Source organism: Poromitra crassiceps, assembly GCF_964638095.1.
Source record: "Poromitra crassiceps genome assembly, chromosome: 14".
NCBI classification, from domain to species: domain Eukaryota; kingdom Metazoa; phylum Chordata; class Actinopteri; order Beryciformes; family Melamphaidae; genus Poromitra; species Poromitra crassiceps.
The window spans coordinates 17,470,755-17,493,861 of NC_139633.1; the positions used below are offsets into that span (position 1 = coordinate 17,470,755).

General features: G+C 43.4%; 1 protein-coding gene across 1 annotated transcript in view; it reads left to right on the forward strand.

Moving 5' to 3' along the window:
- The window catches only part of plekha7b (pleckstrin homology domain containing, family A member 7b), a gene marked incomplete at both ends in the record, with an annotated part of 118,196 nt that extends 103,439 nt beyond the window's left edge, over positions 1-14,757 (forward strand). The window contains 11 exons of the mRNA XM_083651268.1: positions 648-749; positions 1,556-1,667; positions 2,700-2,893; positions 4,490-4,681; positions 4,812-4,929; positions 5,126-5,217; positions 8,282-8,503; positions 10,852-11,082; positions 11,989-12,122; positions 12,304-12,443; positions 14,603-14,757. Of these exons, the coding sequence (XP_083507394.1) occupies positions 648-749; positions 1,556-1,667; positions 2,700-2,893; positions 4,490-4,681; positions 4,812-4,929; positions 5,126-5,217; positions 8,282-8,503; positions 10,852-11,082; positions 11,989-12,122; positions 12,304-12,443; positions 14,603-14,757 (1,692 nt within the window). The remainder of the gene's footprint in view (positions 1-647; positions 750-1,555; positions 1,668-2,699; positions 2,894-4,489; positions 4,682-4,811; positions 4,930-5,125; positions 5,218-8,281; positions 8,504-10,851; positions 11,083-11,988; positions 12,123-12,303; positions 12,444-14,602) is intronic.
- Positions 14,758-23,107: the final 8,350 nt, after the last annotated feature.

The following is a 23,107-nucleotide window of genomic DNA, read 5'->3' on the forward strand; positions in this document are numbered from 1 at the left end:
GAGCTACATTACAAAGAAACTTACGAGCACTTTTCTCAGATGAACAGGAGCAAGCATTATTCAAAAAGATTCAGCCATATACTGAAAATAATCAGTGATATTTAAAATAAATTATATAAATATTATTATATTATATTATACTGTATATGAAAATATTCAAAATGAGAAGAAATGGGTTCCATCGAATTGCTGAGCAGTATTGTGAGAAAGATTAAAACTGTCAACAACATGAAGGTGTGTGTGATACCTTGCAGAGAGAAAGTGACAGTTAGTGCTTTTTATAAAAAAAAATACCAATGCCAATTTTCTGACCAGAAATCAAAAAAGACATTCAACCATATGGGTTTTGTTTTGCTTTTCTTGACCACCTCATTTCGGACAGCGTGATGATGAGATGGATCAGATGAACCGAGCAACGGAAACAACCAACCAACCTCGAACTGGTTGAGATGAATCAAACGTGACTTCGACATGAAAAAGCCGCATCTCACCACACACACACAGGCTCTCTAATCTCCGTAGTTTACAGTATGACTGTATTTATAGCCATACTGTAAATCTCACTGGAATAACGGGGTGGAACACTGAAACCATGATCGCAGCATTGGCTGCTGACTCTCGCTTGGTCTGCTCTTTTTGCTCTGCAGGAGATGGAGAACGCGTGGAACGAGTACAGCCAGCTGGAGAGAGACGTGGACTGGCTGAAGTCAGCGCTGCAGGGCCAGATGACCCGCTGTGATCTTACTCAGGTCTGTGGCTCATTGGCCACTGTTAACACAACACAACATACTCAACACAAAACAGCACAACACAAAACAGCACAACACAAAACAACACAGCACAACACAAAACAGCACAAAACAGCACAACACAAAACAACACAGCACAACACAAAACAACACAGCACAACACAAAACAACACAGAACAACACAAAACAACACAGCACAACACAAAACAACACAGCACAACACAAAACAACACAGCACAACACAAAACAGCACAACACAAAACAACACAGCACAACACAAAACAGCACAACACAAAACAGCACAACACAAAACAACACAACACAGCACAACACAAAACAACACAAAACAACACAGCACAAAACAACACAACACAACACAAAACAACACAAAACAACAGCATAAAACAACACAAACAACACAAAACAACACAACACAAAACAACACACACACACAAACGCAGGAAGAGTCATGCGCTCTCATGGTTGGGTGTGTGTGGGAATGAGGCGGTGAGGACACGTGTATCAAGCCATCGTGGTGGAGTGCAGCTCAGTGCTGATTCAAGGGGCTCCCGGGTGATATACCCTCCACAGATCGACAGAGGGGGTGGAGCAACGACTGGGACCGCTTAGACAGGGGATAATTGGTTAAGTACAATGGTTACATGGTTAAAAACATATATATACTGTATATTCAAAGTGTTTGTGTGGGTGTGTGCGTGCGTGCGTTTGTGTGTGTGTGTGTGTGTGTGTGTGTGTGTGTGTGTGCGTGCATGCGCGTGTTCGTGCATGGGTGTGTGTCTGAGCAGCAGGAGAAATCCCAGATCAGGAAGGAGCTGTGGAGGATTGAGGATGTTCTCGCAGGCCTCAGCTCCAGTAAAGCCAACTACAAAGTCACTATCTCCTCTGTGACCAACCCAGGTGAGACGAGTGCTGTGCCTGCCCATACCCACATGCACTGGACGACGAGAGGTAGACACACAAGTGCACACAGTTTAACCTGCACAAACCCAATGATGTTGTTTACTGTACATGCTTATATTATGTCACCTAAAACCCATGCTCTTGCAATATTCTCTAGTGCAGGGGTTTCCCAAACTTAAGAATGTCGCGGCCCACTTTGAAATCTGAAAATCTTCCGGGGCGCACACAACCCTTTATTCACAACTCTGATCAACACACGAGACTAAGATGATGTATTTCCCTATATGTTTTATTTATTTATATATTAGGCCTATATATTTTTCATTTCATTAACAGAGCATGTGAACTTGGGCATAAGAGAAATTAATAATCCATCCACATACTATACAACATTTTGACAAAATACCCAAAAGCAGATTGCCGACATTTTATCCCCCCATACTCATCAGAAGTATGCATAACACATTTTTTGAGACAAAATGTGATGAGCAACAACAAGAAATCAACCCACAAGATATTAATGCTATGCTGTGAAAAATGCTACCTTATGTGTAAAGGGGAGACTGGTGGGTACCCATTGAACCAATTTTCATTCAGATAAATTGAGCTGAGAGGTCAAGGGACGCCTTTGAAATAGTTTTCCCTCGCCAAATTAACCTATGTTTGAAGCGTTATTTAGCCCCGTTCCCAACAAGCTAGCATTATTATCTATTATTATATTATAAGACCCTTAGGTCTTCTAGTTTCTTCTGATAACAGGATCTCCACTGTAGCTTTAAAAACGACCCTGCTACAGCCATTTGATTGCCCGCGAAAATCGGGAATGTTGGCAGACTACTCGCGGCCCACCTGCAGTACCTCCACGGCCCACTAGTGGGCTGTGGGCCACCATTTGGGAATCACTGCTCTAGTGCTTAGACCAGAGGCATTCTCCATGGGAAAAAGACCAGAACAAAGCATTGGGAGTCTTCGAGTGTACTAATTCTACATGTCTGTTTTACATGTCCATACACACATCCTTTTCCCCAGAGAGGAAGTTTGTGCCTTCGGTGTCGGCATCATCAGTGCCTTCTGTGTCTGGGAGCCCGTCTGCTATGGAGATGAGGTTGTCCCAGCAGCAGCACAGCCCCCACCTCAGCCCCACCAGCCACACCCACACCCTCTCGTCCAGCCCCAGCCAGCATCTCTTGCTTCATGCTACAACCCCCGTCGCTGCTGCATGGGTCAGTGACCTGTGAATTAGAAGAGTGAATGAATGTATAAATGTTATATAATATAATAAATATATAGTATATTTATAATAAATGTTTTTAGTGCCTTTGTCGTCTTTTAGAAACGGACTGTTATACGTAAGGGATAATGGATAGTGAGCCGGTGATTACTGGCGAAATAATGACCGACAGGTGAAAGATTGAGCCCGACGCGCAGCGGAGGGCTTAATCATTCACCTGAAGGTCATTATTTCCAGTAATCACCGGCTCACTATCCATTATCCCGCTTAGAACACGGCCTACAACTAAATCATTCAATAATCTGACAAAAATAATTATTCAAATAGATTTTTTAATAGCGTTTTCAACGACAAAGCGGTTTCATTCGTAATTGGCACACAAGACACCACAGCTGCAACTGGTTGGCCTAATTGGTAGTGTCTTGCTGACAAAAGGCTCTTATCAACTGATTAATCCAGGTGTGGCAGAGCAGCGGTCGGTTGTCGAGAAATAATGACCGGTGAATCTTGTTGATTGACCAATCAGAATCGAGTATTCAAGAGAGCCGTGTTCTAAAAGCTTTGATGTGACAGCTAGAGCAACGCGAGGCACACTGCCAGTCAAAGGTGTGGACAAACTCATGATGTTACAGTAAAGCCACTTTGATCTCAAGTCTTAATGCTTGAAATTTGTTTCTTGGACAAATATCTGTTGCTTAGGATGTTCAATGTTGGACCATGGCTTATGCAGGGCCGGCCCGCCCTATATGCGAACCAAGCGGCTGCCTAGAGCCCCGGGAGTTGGGGGGCCCCCCAAAAAAAAAAAAAAAAATTTTTTTTTTTAAAAATAAACATAGGCTATAATATTATAGGCTGTGTGTGGTAGTTAAAACATAGGTTGACGTTTATTTATGTTTGTAGTTTAAACAAAAACATAAATACTGTAGGCTACATACAACACAAAAGGCTGTTATTTACCTTTTGTCGCCACCTGGTGAGTAAATATATATGTAACTAAAACCATTAAAATTGACAACCGGTCCTGCATGTATCTACCGGTCCTTGGCACAAAAAAGGTTGGGAACCCCTGGTTTAACTGACCTGGCAACCCCTATGGCTGCTGGGTTCTACACGCTTGCTTGACACTGATAGGGCTACAAACGAGCGTCATTGTCATGTTGTTTGTTTTAAATATTCTTCTAAATATGGCTAAAAGTCCAAAAACGTCACATTTTCTTCGGCGCTGCCCTAGCGGGCAGCACAGAGGGTCCCCTCCTTACAGCACCCCCTACTTAAAAGTACTTCCAGCGCGGATGCCCCCAAACCCCCGCCCCTGGGAGGGGGCCCCTGATCTATATCCTGCTTAGGGCCCCCAGATGGCTAGGGCCGGCCCTGGGCTTATGTATGAACTGTACTGAAAACAAATTCCACCATCCTGGCTGTGTGGTCATTAAAGAATCTAATCTAATCTAATCTAATATAAATAAGTGTACACCTATGTATGAGTTTTCTTTCAAGAAGAAAATTGATGTGTCCAAACTCCTGACTGCTTAGTGGATTGGTTGATTTGGTTTTAAAATATATATTGATTAGCTGTTGTCGTGTGCAGGGTGAAGAAGACGCCCCTCCCAGACCGCCCCTACCTCAGCTCTACAGCCCTGACGAGCATCCTCCTGCTGTGCCCCCCCTGCCCAGAGAGACCACCGTCATCAGACACACCTCCGTCCGCGGCCTCAAACGACAGTCTGACGAACGCAAGAGGGACAGAGAGATAGGCCAGTACACTAACGGAGACGGCAAGGTGCATACTGTATGTGTACGGTTTTTCATCTCCTTTATCTAAATGGTCCGAATTCCACCACACGACCTCTGTTTGTGACCTCTGTTTGTTTGTGACCTCTGTTTGTTTGTGACCTCTGCCTGTGTCCCAGATTGAACTTAGGCCTTTCCTGAGTGAACCTGAGCTTCTGGGAGTTGGAGACGGCTCCATCTACATTGGTCTGGCAGCGTCGGGGCACGATGGAGGTTACCAGACCTTACCTACCAGAGGTAACAGGATGGTGGCTCCAGTGGAAGAGATTTAACTTATTATTATACTTATTATAACAAATAAATTATTTCTTTGGTGAAAACAAAATCAAAAATCACGCTAGCAAGCATACATGCAGATTGCACCCACCCAGATTGATTTGGTCATGGTGCCAAGTCGGGATGGGTGATTTAATGTTTGTTGGCTTCCCCTCAGGACTGTGTGGCTCCTCGCTCAGGCTAAATCAGTCCTCAAACATCTCTTCATATGTGACCATCCGCAGAGCCACGTCCGCTGGCGCCTTGAAGGTGAGACTCAGAATCAAACTGAAAGAATCAAACAGAAGAGACAGATTTAAGAGAGAGAGCCACAGTGAGTGGAGAGACGGCACAAACAGAAGAGACAGATTTAAGACAGAGAGCCACAGTAAGTGGAGAGACGGCACAAACAGAAGAGACAGATTTAAGACAGAGAGCCACAGTGAGTGGAGAGACGGCACAAACAGAAGAGACAGATTTAAGACAGAGAGCCACAGTGAGTGGAGAGACGGCACAAACAGAAGAGACAGATTTAAGACAGAGAGCCACAGTAAGTGGAGAGACGGCACAAACAGAAGAGACAGATTTAAGACAGAGAGCCACAGTGAGTGGAGAGACGGCACAAACAGAAGAGACAGATTTAAGACAGAGAGCCACAGTGAGTGGAGAGACGGCACAAACAGAAGAGACAGATTTAATAGAGAGCCACAGTGAGTGGAGAGACGGCACAAACAGAAGAGACAGATTTAAGACAGAGAGCCACAGTGAGTGGAGAGACGGCACAAACAGAAGAGACAGATTTAAGAGAGAGCCACAGTGAGTGGAGAGACGGCACAAACAGAAGAGACAGATTTAATAGAGAGCCACAGTGAGTGGAGAGACGGCACAAACAGAAGAGACAGATTTAAGACAGAGAGCCACAGTGAGTGGAGAGACGGCACAAACAGAAGAGACAGATTTAAGACAGAGAGCCACAGTAAGTGGAGAGACGGCACAAACAGAAGAGACAGATTTAAGACAGAGAGCCACAGTGAGTGGAGAGACGGCACAAACAGAAGAGACAGATTTAAGAGAGAGAGCCACAGTGAGTGGAGAGACAGCACAAACAGAAGAGACAGATTTAAGAGAGAGAGCCACAGTGAGTGGAGAGACGGCACAAACAGAAGAGACAGATTTAAGAGAGCCACAGTGAGTGGAGAGACGGCAAGAACAGAAGAGACAGATTTAAGAGAGAGCCACAGTGAGTGGAGAGATGGCACAAACAGAAGAGACAGATTTAAGAGAGAGCCACAGTGAGTGGAGAGACGGCACAAACAGAAGAGACAGATTTAATAGAGAGCCACAGTGAGTGGAGAGACGGCACAAACAGAAGAGACAGATTTAAGACAGAGAGCCACAGTGAGTGGAGAGATGGCACAAACAGAAGAGACAGATTTAAGAGAGAGCCACAGTGAGTGGAGAGACGGCACAAACAGAGATTTAAGACAGAGAGCCACAGTAAGTGAAGAGACGGCACAAACAGATTTAAGACAGATTTAAGACAGAGAGCCACAGTGAGTGGAGAGACGGCACAAACAGATTTAAGACAGAGAGCCACAGTGAGTGGAGAGACGGCACAAACAGATTTAAGACAGAGAGCCACAGTGAGTGGAGAGACAGCACAAACAGATTTAAGACAGAGAGCCACAGTGAGTGGAGAGACGGCACAAACAGAGATTTAAGACAGAGAGCCACAGTGAGTGGAGAGACGGCACAAACAGAGATTTAAGACAGAGAGCCACAGTGAGTGGAGAGACGGCACAAACAGAGATTTAAGACAGAGAGCCACAGTGAGTGGAGAGACGGCACAAACAGATTTAAGACAGATTTAAGACAGAGAGCCACAGTGAGTGGAGAGACGGCACAAACAGAGATTTAAGACAGAGAGCCACAGTGAGTGGAGAGACGGCACAAACAGATTTAAGACAGATTTAAGACAGAGAGCCACAGTGAGTGGAGAGACGGCACAAATAGAGAAGTGAGTGACTCCAGCTTTTAAATCGTGCTGCCATCGGTTCTCCTGTTTTGTGAGTTGAGTTGAGTTGAGTTGTTCATTGTTACTTAGTTTAAACATATCTAGAAAATGTCTAGAAAATTCTACACCAAATTCCCTTTTTCAAGCACATTAATGACTTGTGGGTTTAACTTTGCAAAAATGGACTAGACACACAGAAAGCTCATTCACAAACACTAAATCTATGTGCGGTGCAATTCATAATGACAAGCTTAAGTGGTGAATGGCAACAAATATAATAAGTAGAAAGGCTTTTTGACGTGATGGAGACGGCCAATATGGCATTCAAGGCAACGTCTGTTGGTGATGAAGTTCTGTGTGTTTACACACCACAGCGAAGACATGAGAATGACATGGAGAGATGTCTGGAACAATTCTAGCGGTAGTTATATCCTTGATTTTAGCAGGACTCTGTTGTATTTAAAAGCATGTTTAGCCTACTAATAACCACGTTCAAAGAACTGTTCTTTGAAATTCAGAGGACATTTTTGCTCTGAGGAAAAAATAAAATCACATTTTAGGGGGATTGGACTGTTTGTGTTTCTACATACTATCAATGGTTTCTACTATACACTGTGCAACTGACTCAATATGTACTGTATGTTGCAATAACAATTGAGAAATATCTCAATGTTCCATTCCTCATTCACATCTTCTGTATACTGTATATTTACATTTTCCCATTTGGCAGATGCTTTAAAGTAAGCACTATACATGAGATTTTAATACAACACAAACAAGGATCTGTATATCGATACAGCTACTGTATACGTTTGTGTGCACTTCTTTTCTTTGCCTTCTGCTGCCTTTTCCTCTTGCTCTCACCTCTCTCCCTGTTGGGCGTGGCTCTCTGTCCTAATATATCCCTTCTTCTTCTGCTCTCACCTCTCTTCCTGCTGGGCGTGGCTCTCTGTCTTCTTCTTCTGCTCTCACCTCTCTCCCTGCTGGGCGTGGCTCTCTGTCTTCTTCTTCTGCTCTCACCTCTCTTCCTGCTGGGCGTGGCTCTCTGTCTTCTTCTTCTGCTCTCACCTCTTTCCCTGCTGGGCGTGGCTGTCTGTCTTCTTCTTCTGCTCTCACCTCTCTCCCTGCTGGGCGTGGCTCTCTGTCTTCTTCTTCTGCTCTCACCTCTCTCCCTGCTGGGCGTGGCTCTCTGTCTTCTTCTTCTGCTCTCACATCTCTCCCTGCTGGGCGTGGCTCTCTGTCTTCTTCTTCTGCTCTCACCTCTCTTCCTGCTGGGCGTGGCTCTCTGTCCTAATATATCCCTTCTTCTTCTGCTCTCAGGAGAGGAAGAGTGCCTTGGAGCGTCTGTACTCTGGGGAGGTGGGGCAGCAGCAGCCGAGGGGGAAGATGAGCGCCGACGAGCAGCTGGAGAGGATGAAGAGGCACCAGAAGGCCCTCGTCCGCCAGCGCAAACGCACCCTGAGTCACGGAGACCGCCATGCCTCTTCACCAGCCCGCTCCTCCTCCTCATCCTCGCGCTCGCTCTCTGCAGACTTGGGCTCAGTATGTTACTAGAGCAGTTTCACACGTCACACCACAATGCATGACGACAGCCAAAACACGTACGGCGTGCATGCCCTCACTAATGTTAGCAGGGCTTTTCTACCGGACACAAGACAGTCGACAGCAATATATCAGATTGGCGATGAGAGGCATGAACAGTGTGGTACCAGTATCATGTGGCTGTCATTGTACCTGTTGTCATGCATGTTATTGTCATGCATGTTATCTGGAGACTTTGAATGACAGACAAAGGCTTTCTGCCACTTATACAGTAACATAGTTCCTCCTTCAAATACTGTATCACAATTTCAAAAAGGGTTATAAAACTGTTTATAATACTTACAATACGATTGTTAAAAAATGGTGTTTATTATAAAATGGAAATAGTTACGTTTACAGTGAATAGAGGTGATTCTTATCTACACAGAAGAGGAATCACTACAAATAATATAATATAATGTATCATGTGATGTTAAACCAATTTGGGCACCTAGAGTCTATCGGTCTGACAACTGATCAAACTCGGGGACAGACAGGCGATATTTTGGCGTTTCCGGTGTAGAGCAGGCGTCCGCACCAAGATTTCCGCTTCCGTCATTGTTTACAGTCTGACGACGTCTCGTCTGCCGTGATCTGTTTATAGAGATGAGCCAAAATGCACCTACAAACTTATCTGTTTATAGAGATGAGCCAAAATGCACCTACAAACTTATCGACCGAATCAACTCCAACTCCATTCTCGCGTCAATGGGACTGTAAACAAAACCAACAGCAGACATCTTGGCGCGGACGTCCGCTCAACACCGGAAACCCCAAAACGTCAGCCGTCTCTCCCAGAGTCTTATTATTAGTCGTCTGACTGATCTGACTCTGGGTGTCCAGAATGATGTGAAACTAACATAATAATCAATAACCTCATTGACACAGGGCTTTTATGCGATTAGCCTTTCCTTCATCCATTTTTGAGATGATATCTTACCTCATGTTGCTTTACCCATAACTCTCGTGCCTCTGGTCACTGCTCTTTCCATTTCTCTGCTGTGGCTGCTTTCACTCTGACTTTATGTTAATACCCACCTGCTATGCTGCTATGCTGTTTTCCTCTCCAAGTGTGAGTGAAACTTTCAGAAGAGAGAGTTTGCTCACCACAGTCCCATCCTTCTACTAGCCTAGATACTAATGTCCTCCATTCTCCAATGAAATGCTATTACTGTCTCCACCAGTCCTCATTTGTGAGTGAGTGAGTGAGTGAGTGAGTGAGTGTGTGTGTGTGTGTGTGTGTGTGTGTGTGTGTGTGTGTGTGTGTGTGTGTGTGTGTGTGTGTGTGTGTGTGTGTGTGTGTGAGAAAGAGAGAGAGAGAGAGTGCCCATGTTGTACTACTTATCTTTCCACTGACAAGACATTCATACAGTGAGCGATACCTATCCTAGCCTACGCATGTAAAATTCATCATCACATTTCTGCAGACATTTTGTTTTCAGTGACATGAGGATAAAGTCTTGGGTCCTTGTGGATCGGGGCCTGTCACCACTTTGATAGTATTTATAAACTGAAGCATTGCCTTCTTATTTTGATAGTACTAATGTCTGTGACATCCATTTCATATCAAATAGGTAATCATATAGGTAAAGTGATTTCAGTGCTTGCTCAGTATTTTCATCTGCTCATAGGTCATTGGTTTTAAGAAACCCATCCTTTTTTCCATAATTGTGGATGTTTGCAAATAAGAAATAAACATTTTTCTAATAAACACACATTGCCATGTTTTTTTTATTCATTATTATTCATTACATTTGTGTTGTGAATACATACAGTGGTGTCCCTGCTGTGTTTTTATTTATTTTTTATTTTCCTTCTCTTTTTTCTGTCAAATAAGCACAGTTGGACTTGTGTGGGTCTAAGCATTTTCATCGGTCATCAGTGCGAGAAAATAGCTCTTTCCCTATCTTCCCTTTTCGTTTCAGTTGCATTTTACTGTCCCCCACTGTGCTAGAGGGTTTTCAGCATGCTGTGATTTTGGTGCTTTTGATTTAATCTTATATACTGTATATATATAAAAACATGCACTTTTCTATGCATGCCCTCTCTATTTCTTTTCTCACACACACAGGCACACACACTCACACACACTGCAGCCTTTTAAAACACACATACGATTATGATAACATATATGATACGCTATAACTTCTGTGCTTTCCAAGTGGATGTGCTTGTTACAAGGAATTATGTGTGAAGGCAAGTGAAGCAAAAATAATTTCACATTTTCTTCAAGAAAAATGTCTGCTATCATCCTGTCATTGAACAGTTGTTTGTTGTTGTTGTTGTTGTTCTCTGTGTGCCTGGTGCAGTGGAGGAGAGAGCAGGAGTTTGACCTGCAGTTGCTGGAGCGGGCCGTGCAGGGGGAGGAGGCGCGGGGCGTGAGGAGCGTCCAGGGGGAGGAGAGACCCGCGGAGCACCGGGAGGAGAGGCCCCGCTCGCAGTCTGATGAGTGGCTGACCCTCCGCTCCACCGCCGCCACCCCTCCCGCCCACCAGCAAGACCTGGAGCCACTAGACTACGACCTGGACCTCAGCAAAGAGGTGCAGTCAATTATCTTTGTCTCAACAAAGACACACAGCTGATGACCTTCATGGCAACAAAGGAATACACTGAATGACCTTGGCCTCAACAAAAAGATGCAGTTAATTGCCTTGACCTCGACCATTGGAACGTATGATTAAAGGGAAAGAAATCAACACTAAAGCACGTGTAACCCTGTTGAAATGCAGCTATTTGTGATGGAGCTTGCATTTCTGCATCCTTTTTGTTGTTTGTGTTCGTCTCACTCCCCTGGAATATTCCCCATGTCGAGATATTTCCTGCACAGCTACACGTGCAAGGAGAACATTTTTCATTTATCTCAAACATCAACAGTAAACTTCAGCTTTTGCTGTCAGTCTCAGAATCAAAGAGAACGGGATTCAGTCGGGATGCATTGACGTCATACAGTCATACAGGGATAAATCCTCAAGCCAATGCGGCAATGAGACGTGTTTCTTGCATTTTGAATAAGGGGCGCAGTTACCGCTTTCTCTCAACTGCAAAAACTCTTCACCTCCACCTAAAGCCCATAACTGAAATGCTCTCCAGGCACATTCTCTGGTTTTGTCAAACGGCATTCTGGGAAATAAAGGAATCTATATATGCGCGGGCTCCCCACACGCGAGCTGCGTGGCCTCGCCTGCTCTATTGGCATGCGCCGCGCACAATTGCGCACTGATCACTGATGACATCATTGTCACTGATGATGTCACGCCTTTGGCATCACTGATGATGTCACAATGCCTATGGAGTCATAGGCATTGTGACAGCATCAGTGGGACAAAAATGTATTGACTGAGCCCACTTGCTCACTTTTATATATAATAATTATATATAAAAGTGAGGATTAGGCATTTGTATCTGCAATTATGCAAACACCACACTACCTTTTGTGTGTCCTGTAGCTGTCCAAGCCTCAGAAGGTGTTAATCCCAGAGCGATATGTGGACTCCGAGCCTGAAGAGCCGCTCAGTCCTCAGGAGGTGGAGGAGCGCCATCGCAAGGTGGAGCGCATCAAGAGCATCCTGGCCAAGTCCAGGTAAAAAAAACACATCAATCTTGTCTGATATATATGACTGATTCTTAGTTAGACAAATGACCAGTTCAACCAAATGGGTCAGGTTCAAGCTGAATTTGAATTAAGTTAATTTGTGAATTAACTAAGTATCATTATGAATGGAATAGTGTATATGGTGAGTTTGGTGCTTTTATTGTGACAGTGTGCAGAACCTGGCACCAGCCATGTCTCCGGACAAGGCCGAGGTGGGCCTGGACTCTGCTCTGCAGGAGCAGGAGAGGATCATCACCATGTCCTACGCTCTGGCCTCAGAGGCCTCCCTCAAGAGCAAGCAGGTCGCAGGTCAGTCTACATCCTTCAACATCACTCTGTGTGTACTTAGGATTTGTAGTACTTAAGTAGGCCATCTTTGCTTTAGAAATGCGTTCAAATGCAAGTATGACACTTTCACATTTAATGACAGTATCTGTGGGGGGGGGGGGAACGGACGTCTACTGACAGTATCAGTCAAATTCCTCCGGCATCACTTTGACATCCTTTCGGTTGAAGAGGGGATATAGAGAGGGAGGGAGGGCAGCCTTTTCAACACTAGCTTGATGGTGTGGAGATGAGATGGGGATAGGTGCAGAGGCGAGCAGTAAGGCTGTTCATTTCCTAATAACTGAACATTATTCCTTATTAGGGAAAATCTTAGGAGCTTAGTCTCTAATTGCAATGCGTGTGGAACCTTTCAGACAGGGGGAGGAATCTCTTGATGAGGCCATTTTGTGCGCGGATCAATGACCCAGTCAAACTATGCTCAGGCGCTCCCCTCTGCAGCACGTAGCTGCCTGCTTTGAACGCAGCTCTGAACCTGCATAAAAGAGACACTGCGCTCACTTTTCATCTCTTTTAGGTCTACAGCAGGCGGGCACACGAGTTCATTTTCACAGTAGCAGCAGATCGTCAGATGCGTCTATCTGTCTCTTTCTCTCTCTTTCACACACACATGCACCGTGCACGCGCACACACACACACACACTCACACACACACACATCTGTCACACACAGTAACACTCAAGCTGTCGGCGTGTGAGGAAGCTTAATATGCACAGTGAAGCAAAGTCAACAATTATAACATTATTTCCCGCATGGAGAAATGTCAGAGAATATAACTTGTGGCATCTTGTCAGTAGAGTCTGAATCAATGACTCCTCTCTCTCTCTCCCTTTGGTGTAAAAGTAAGGTGCGCTGCTCCACTTTCAAATCCCCCCGAATTAAAAGAAGAATCTTTTCCCCCGGCATTATGCATGAGAGACTTCAATAATAATGCCAACATAAAAGCAGAAATGGGCAGCGTTTCTATCACATATATTAAAATAGTACTTTATAATAGTAGTTTATAGAGTAGGTTATAATTAGGTGTCTGTAATTCTGGCGGTGGGGGGGGGGGGGACTTCATCTAGTGCTGTTTGAACTGTCCATTGCTATGGTTTTCTTACGCTGATACTAAAAAGGTTAAAAAATTGAGAGAGAGAGAAAGAAAGCAGACATTACACACAGAACACACAATAAGACCCAAAGGGTTGATGATGCAGGAGAAATGTACTGTCAATATTAGTTTCTCTTAACCCATATGCCTTTTTGAAATAATTTAGTATTATCAAAGATGTCAAATTTGGTTGAATAGCATATCCCATATATATGTCTACTGTAGCACATTGGGCCTCAACTTATATACATAACCTCCTTGGAGGAGGTAATTATTCTAAGTAAATTGCATCAAGAGCTCCAAAACACCACCAAGGCATGAGACTGCAGGGAGCCCCACATTTTTGACGAGCATATTGTCAGTGGTCACAGAAAGCCAGAACGGCCATAATTTATGGTGTAACACAACAGTTAGCGTAAATAAGGGAGACAATTGAGACAATCCATTCCAAGAGTTAGGGTGAACTCTCTCTTCATCTGTCTAAAATATACGTATCCTCTCAAATTAAACAATATCAAAAACATGCATATTGCTGATTCATTGTGGTCCTGAAATCACAGATATGATTCTGTTTAATTGCGTGCACCTATTGCTAATATAAAATACAGATGCGATCCTTTTATTAGTACATGTCTGCAACACTCTAAAAACAGGGATTCAGAGACACAATCTGTCATTGGAGTCTTGAGATTTTACTTTACTCATCGTCTTGGACTTATACCTCCAGTTTTCCCTCATTCATTGATCTTCCTATAGTTTGAATAGATGAGGGTTACATTTTACATGATGTCAAAGGTGTATTTTGTGCGTGTCATTTAATCAAATACATTTGTTGCAATGGGTATTTCCAATTTTTTTTTTACGTCTACATTTGTTGAGAGTATCTTTGATTACTGCTTGTGAATGGCACAGGAAGCACACAGTGTCATAGTGGGTGTCACCCACCCAGGTGCCAGAGGCTATAATGCCATCCCTTTGACTAATGACTGGTTCTCTCCCCCCCTCCTTCCCTCTGTCCACCCCTCTGTAGTCCCACCCTCTGTAGTCCACCCCTCTGTAGTCCCACCGCAGGCTAACATGCCCTCCCCTCCACTCCCGCCCCCTCCTCCTCCGCCTCCTCTCCCTCCTGTCTCTCTGGCGCCGCCCTCTCCTCTAAGCAACGGAATTCACTACACGTTTGTCTAAATCAGAGAGATCAAGTAAGACCTGACCGCATGTTTATGCTGCTAATGTGATGGCAGCCTGGCTAATTCTCCCTAACAAGCAGGCTCCTCCCGTGTGCGTTGCACCTCGCCGCTGCATGCTGACTGCTCTGTTGTGATTGTCAAAGACACACATCTTGTCTAGGTTAGACTAGAGAAGGGCCATTACCATCAACGCACGCATCTGCATGCAGTCCGCTCATCCCACTGTGATAATTGTGTGTAAATTGTTTTGTTTTTTTCTTTCCTTTTTTGTAGCTCTGCCAAAATATTTATGGGTGATCGAGGCAGGAAGGGGCTGAAACAAACATAGCTATGTGTAGCATTGTGAGTAATTAACAACAACAAAAAAACACTGTTTTGATTGAGCACAATGACAGCACCAATTAGCCTGCCATCTGTAGCATGGCAGCAATGAGACAGAAAGCACATTAGATGTCACTGCTGTTACTGTACATGTTACTGTACATGTAGTAGTTTCGCTGGCCTCCCTTCCGTGAGAGGAGTGTGGCGGCGCTGGTCACCATTATGGAATTGCGATGGGCGGCGCTTAGCGGCAGTGCCCTTGGAAAATAGTTTCCAACAATCCAAACTTGCCATTTTCAGCATGTAGCAATGAGCTAGCGTGTAGGTTTCTGCCGTTAGCTTGCTAGCTAGTTAGCGTTGTTGTTTTCACTGCGGCGGCAGGGGACAATTTACAGCGACATACAGGGAGGAGGGAGTGGAAGCCGCTCTGATTGACATGGTCGGAGCCAATGACAGAGCTTCTTAAGCGGGGAGCGGAAATCCGCCTGCGTCTGAAATCGACGCTTCCAATGGGAGAGCAGCTGTAGAGCAGGGGAGGGCTTATGCCAGCAGCCTGTTTCTGTGCAGCCAGACTCCTCTCACGGAAGGGAGGGGAGGCTGGCCAGCGAGACGACTGTACATGCAGAGAGACAGTTACTACTGTATTGATTCACTTTCATCCATCAGTCACAACTGACAGATTAGACTGTTAACTTCTATTCATCAGTCAGAACTGGCACAGATTAGACTGTTAATTTGGGGTCTGGATCTTCACTGACTCATTTATACAACCATAAACCCGCCATTAACTATCGTGTATCCTAAATGTGTACTACCTGTACACATGCTATGTACTTAACACACACACATACATACATACATACACACATACACATACAGTACGTGTCAGGGTGTCCGTCTAGGTGTGTTTGACCTTCAACCTTAGAGCCTTATGCTGTGTTCACCTCATATCGGACAAAAAAAAGCGAAAGAACGCGATCACATCTTTTTCCTCCAACTTGGAAGCGTTCAACGTGTTTAACTTGCTTGAACGCCCAAATCAAATAAACCCTTTTTTTTCTCCAAGCATGAACAAACTGCAGCAGGCAGTAGTAGCCTACTCAATTTTCTTACGCAGAGTTCATTGTATTACTGTGAATATAACTAATCATTTTGGCTTGATTATCTTGGACTGTCAACACTGGTGGATTCTCTGTGAGCGAAATCGAAGCCAACAAAAAAATCCCACATCCTAGTGGTAAATACCAATAGTCATATTTACGGTAAATCCAACATGACGTGAACGCGACATTATCTCACTCCGATCTTTTTTGCTTGTTCCATGGGGAGAACAAGCATTCCTGTGTAACCGCATGCTGTTCTGTGTATTACCTTCCTACATGTGATGCCTTTGGTCTCCAAAACTTCTCCTGCAGCTCTCTCATGTTCAGGTCTGCTGTTAGAGGTCGGCCATGATGTGTAGTTGGTTTGGAAATGTTTCACTGTGGTTTGACACAGCTTCATGTCCAGAGCTGAAGATCACAATCTCTGTCCACTGACATTCAGACAATAATATGTGTGTTTCTTCTAAGTACTGATTACAGTAACATGCTTATCAAAATAGTGTAAAAAGTTGTAGCATGTTCACATAATTGCTCTCAAACCGGGAATCCAATGAAATCCAGCAGTATTTTGATAGCAACAGACTGTTATGTCTTATTACTTTGAATGTGAAATGACACATTGAGAAATGGTGTCAAATGTCACCTACCACTGCGGAAACCCGGGTTCAATTCCCAGCAGCGGTACTTCCAGCTTGCTCAGAAGTTCCTACAGACAGAATTGGCCGTGGCTGCAGGTGGGAAGGCGGTGGGGTATGCCTGGCTGCTGCACTAGTGCCTCCTCTGGTCAGTCAGTTGGGGGGGGGGGGGGGGGACTAGGGGGGAATAGCGTGATCCTCCCACGCGCTACGTCCTGCCGGTGAACTCCTCGCTGTCAGGTGAAAAAGAAGCGACTGGAAATGTGTCGGAGGAAGCATTTGCTAGTCTACGATCGGCAGAGGGGGTGGAGCAACGTCTGCCCGGCCCAGCAGGGGGAATTGGGCAAGTACAATTGGGGAGAAAATGGGAGAAAAATCTGAGAAAACGTGATTTAAAAAAAGTACTGTATGTATATATGTATACATATACGCCTACACAATGAATGCATCGCCATAGATAAAGTACTGTTCATCCATTCATTCATTTGTTCCATGGTTTCCTCTGTGTGTGGTGCCTTACATCTGATGATGTCTTTTTGGTTTGCTGTATGTACTGTAGAGTGGGGAGTGTTACACTGATGGCTCTGGAGCTGACACAGCTTTTTCCTGACTCTTACATATTTCCTTTGTTGCACATTCATTCATTTGTGGCTTCATGCACTTCATGGAGCGCGTCATCGTTCAGAAACCACGCCCAAATGGGGGGAAAACAAAAACTCCCCCCCAATCCTGGCGTTCTCCTATGTCACGTGTTGCACACAAAGATATACGGAAGATGAACACTCCAACTTACTTCCTTGACAGCTAGATCCACATTTTTCTTCTCGACAATTCTCAATGGCTTCCTTGTTTTGCTCGGGAGTACAAAAAAACTTGAATTGGCGATTTTTTTTTACATTTGTTGTCTGCGCAGCCCACCGCACAACTATTTTAGCTATGTTTCATTCAAAGAAAATGATGCTGGTGTATGGGAGTGAATGGAACGCTTTCCCCCGTGATGGGCGTGGCCTATTTCATGCAGTGTCTCTATACCTCAGTGTGATACAGTCCACTCTCCACTCTGATATTTTTATGTGATATTTACTCAATTCTTGCACTTACTATTTCTTTCTGTCTCGTCACTTCTTAGCTCAAGCAGTTTCTGGACACTGAGGTGCTACTCCATAACGACAACAAACACCTGGATTCTGCGAGAAAGGAGGATGACGATGTTTGATTTGGACAGTTACACTGCACTGCTATAGTAGAAGAACTGTAGTAAACATTTCACCTGCACTCTTGAGGCACACGCAGGACTGACTTGGTAACGCATTTCTATAGTTGCTCAAAGCTATTTTCCTGAAGAAAACAACAGAAGCCTTTGCTGTGGAGGCTGCTGTGCTTATTAACTTTGAAAGTGTCTAACACATGTTAATCCCATAATAATGTTTTTTATACATGTTACTGCACTTTCAAGTGTGTACTGTGTCATTGTGAAGAATTGAAAGTGATATTTTCAAGGAATGACTGAAATGCGTTTACTTGCAGTGTGATCTCAACTGGGAACTTGTGTTCTCAACTGGGAACTTGTGTTCTCAACTGGGAACTTGTGTTCTCAACTGGGAACTTGTGTTTTTTTTTCCAGACATGGAATGTGTGAGTAATCATCTTCTGGAAGGTACGGAATGTGTTGTGACAATAGTATTTTTTGTCAAACTCAGATGATATTCTTACACCAAACCACTTGAAATATAATAATGTATGTATCTACTGTAGCACTGCCAGCCTCTTATTAGCTTGCCAAAATGAATTTTATTTTTGCTTACATCAGGATGGAAATAACCTTTAACATATTTTCTGTATGACTGGGAAAGGTTGCACAATGGAAATTTATAAAAATGTGAATATTAAAGATATTAACACAATATTTGAATAGACGTATTTATTTGCGTCATATTTATTTAGACAGAGTTGCACGCCATATAGACTCAACTGTGCATGGCTATATTATATCAGACAAATATTTAAAGAAACTTTCAAGAAACCCTCTGCAATAGTTATAGGGACATTTTATCGTCCTCTATTAAGGAACAAATGATTGGAAACTCTGTGGCACGACTTACAGAAACAATCAAGCATTTAATGAGAATGCAGAAAGTGAGACAGAAATCCAAGCACCATAAGTAATCATCGAGTCTTGCTATTGATCAATCAAACCCATACAGATTTTAATAATGAGAGACTAGTAGAAAGTATAACAAGCTTTAATGATACAACAATTATTTTGGCGTATGACTCCATGATATGATGACGCTCTCCTGAGATGATGAGAGGGCGTCGTCAGTGAAGAATAGGATAGGAAATCCCCCATAGGGAATTCTTCAATCAGGAGTCATGACCGATGGTGGTGATCAGGGGAGGAGGTGGGGTGAAACAACTGCTTCAGCGATGATGATCAGCAACTGAGAATGACACATACACAGCACATAGCAAACAGAGTAAACATGGACCCTGATATACTACACTGATTAGGTGATTGGGATCAGCTGGAGAGGAATACCTTGGGCTGATTGGTTATTGCCACATGTGTGGTAAACTGTGAATGGGTGAGGAGACAGCATCAGAGAGAGGGGGCGAGCCTAACAATGAATGGGTTATACCTCCTCAAAGAAAGGGGGCGTGCACTGTGATATGACGAGACTGGGCGTTGGCTGTTAAGTAGTCTTCATTATTGAAAATAGTCCAAGACTTCATATCTTATGGCCATTTATGCTTCTATGGGACAGTAAAGATGTCTTACACCTTTAAAGGGACAGCTCACCCTAAAATCCAAAATACATATTTTTCCTCTCACCTGTAGTGCTATTTATCCATCTATATCGTTTTGGGATAGTTGCCTGGAACAATGGAACTGGATGGCACTCGGCTTGTAGTGCTCGAAGCACCAAAAAAATACATTTGAAAAACTCCAGAAATCATGACCCGGTTACTCAAGGTAATGCACAGACTTTGTTGTGAGCAGTTTCATGTAGGAACTATTTTCTTTTGCAGTCTTATGTAGGAACTAGCTAGCAAGGCACCCATAAGCTCTATATGTGAACATGTGCTTATCTGGCAAAAGGACTCATTACTAAAGGCTTGCAGCCAATTAAAATAGGCATAGTTTGGTTGCTTAGAAATTGACATATGTCCGTTTGCAAGATGTGCGTCTATATTTCTCATTCTCTCCCCACCTCCTCCCTCCCCCTGCTCTCTTCTCCCCCACACCCCTCCCCCTTCCCCTCTCCTGCTCTCTCCTCTTGCTCCTTCCCCACCTCCTATACCCTCCAACATCTCCCATTCCCTCCCCACCCCATCACTCTCTCACATTCCCCCTGCTCTTCCCCCTTCTCCTGCTCTCTCCTCTGCTCTCTCTTCATTTCTATATTTTCTATATTATCCAATTGTTCAAATGTTATCTTTATTCTGTATATTCTTGTTACTGTGTGTTAGCTAGAATCAGCTAGACATACTTTCTGTGAAGCCCTCTGAGACATGCTTGTGAATTAGGGCTATATAAATAAACTTGACTTGACTTGACTAGCAGCTAGCGGGTGTAGTTCGGTCAAAAGAAAATAGTTCCTCCAAATTCCTCCAAAACGCATGAACAACATGCGTGAATTCAGTTTTAGGGTGGATTTTTGCTTCAAGGAGAATATGAATAGCATTTTCATTATGTTGTTAACTCTTTGATATTGGTCTTATTTTGATTGAGAGGTGAATATCTCTCAAAACTTGATAATGTTGTCATTTTATATTAACTGACTAATGTTTTGTCAGTTTGCTGAAGTCTTAGGAAGGCAACTCCTGGATAAATTATTAACTCTTAAAGTATTGGTTAAAAAAAGCATTTATATAATGTCATTGATATTGAGCGTATTTTCATTCTAATCATGTACAAAAGAAAAGTACAAAATGTGCACTCATCATAGCTCTGGGATTCTCTTTGAACATCCACATTGATTGCTTTGACTTATTAAACTTCATTCTATTATTTGAAAAGGGAATCCAACTATGGCATGCTCAAAGGAGGTGAACTTTCAATACAAAAAAAGCTTCTTCAAATGTTTCTTAAGTTCAAAGCTTTTCCATCTAAAAGGGCATTTTTAATTCCGTGTCTACATTTTCAACCAAGAAGGTGGATAGTAATAACTCTGGAATCTGAAGCATAGAATTCATATCTTTAAATCATGAACTATGTCTCCATTGCAATTGTAAAAGAAATCTGAGTAATACATGAACTTCTGAATAAAAAAAGAATGCATTTTTTTAAAGAATGTGCTACTCTTATATTGCTAAATTTGCACTTTTCTAACACAAACTAAATATGTTTCATGAACACTGAAGCTAATTGCTGTATCATCTTCACACACATTGTATAATGTACTGTACACGACAGCTCCGACCTTGTTCATATCAACGACCCCTAATTTAGCCACAGACCCCTATTTGATGAGATTTATCTCTTGAACCCAAATCTGACCCAAAAAAAACATGTTAGATATGAGTTTGTCCAGAATTCAATCTGTATTGTAGAGAGATAACGGAGAAGCTGATCAAAATAGTAATTGTTGTACATCCTCTAATTGTGTTAACTTCTTGTCAATTAAATAATTATTAAGTTGAACACTTGACCCCCTGGAACCCCCTCAAGGACCCTTGGTGGTCCCCGGACCCCACGTTGAGAACCACTGTTTATGGAAACCGCGCCTTGGCTTCACCCGCTTGTTTGGCAGTGAGCCGTTCTGTTGCAGCTCCCTCCCCAAGTAAGATGTTTCTCTTTAATTGGAGAGTAATGACTTTCCCTCGTTTGCACCGGGGCTGTGCTTTGAAAGCACCTGAGACAGAGGATGCACCTCCCTCAGCTCCACAGTGGGAGCCGCCCTCCACATCCCCTCTGCCTGCGTCTCTTCTCCAGGAGTGGGGCCCCACGGTGCCTGCTGCTGGCCCTGGTGGCTAGAAGACCCATCGCATCCTCTGTTGTGCTTATCTTGCAATAAAAATGGGATGTTTTTCCCCTCCTCCTGCAGAAATTCACCCAAGACCCTCCACAGAGGATTGTGGCATTTCCATGTATTGACGTTTGGCTGCTGGTTCATATACATTTGTTATTCTATGCTCTGGACTTCAAAGAGAATGAAATAGGCCTATTATGCTAATTGGGTCCTGTTCGGTTAAACGCAATCAAGGCCTTGCACATTAATCCTTTACTAAACACTTACTGGCTTCAGAAAGGCTTTTCCAGATGCACACAAACTAATAAAAATCCTCCTCACTCTTACTAACAGAAATGTTTGTTACTAAGTACTTTTAAAAGATATTATTTTTATTTTAGCTCAAACTCAATCATTTCATGAAGGTCTCACTTTAAATCAGAAGTGCAAAAGTATATGTGATCATCTCAATGTTTATTTTCTGAAGTGCAAGGGAACAGGTTAGCTTTGACCTTAAAGGTCCTAGGATTGAGGCGAAGGGCCCTGTTGAGACCATGCGGACGGTTCTGACCTTGTTCTCTGGTCTATATTGTTCGCTGCACTGCATGCTGAATTTGTAAGATATTCACAACGTTCCTCTCACAGGAGCAGAGAAAGGGGAAAATCCTACACTGAGTCCCCAGGATCTCCATTTTCACGGCATAAATGATGTTGTTACTTGACATGAATGTTTGAAGAGCAGGCTGCAATGAAAGCACAACCCGGCCGCCGCCTCCACTCGCCATGGGGATCCAGGTTGTAGTCCAATTGTACAAATACACAAAAGCAAGGAATCCAATACAAAAGGTACTTTGATTCTAAAATTGCATTTTATGCTGTTTTATCACCCCAACTGAACACACGATACATTTTTCAATACGTAAGAAATGGAATGGTGGTTTGTTGAATAATTGAAGAGTTAGGAATCATTGAATATTCTTTCCAATGTGCCTGTATGCTATAAAAAGAAAGCTACATTATAGTCATGTTGTACATTAGCCTAACTATGGCTAAAACAATACTCTTTGTGATCTCCGATTACAAAGCCACTGTGTTTCAGTTACACAGTTGTGATATAACTCGAGAGATGATATAAATATTAGATACACTGTACACACAGTAAGCCACTACTAAGAGAGCATAATTCCTCCACACATAAATGATTGAGTGTGTGTTCAAGAAGTGCTGTATTACACCAAACAATAAATGAATCTCGTGTTGCTTAAACGGAAGGCTTTTACAATACCTACAGTGAATTGGGCTTACTGTACATAAAAGCAATTGCTTTGTAAATTAAC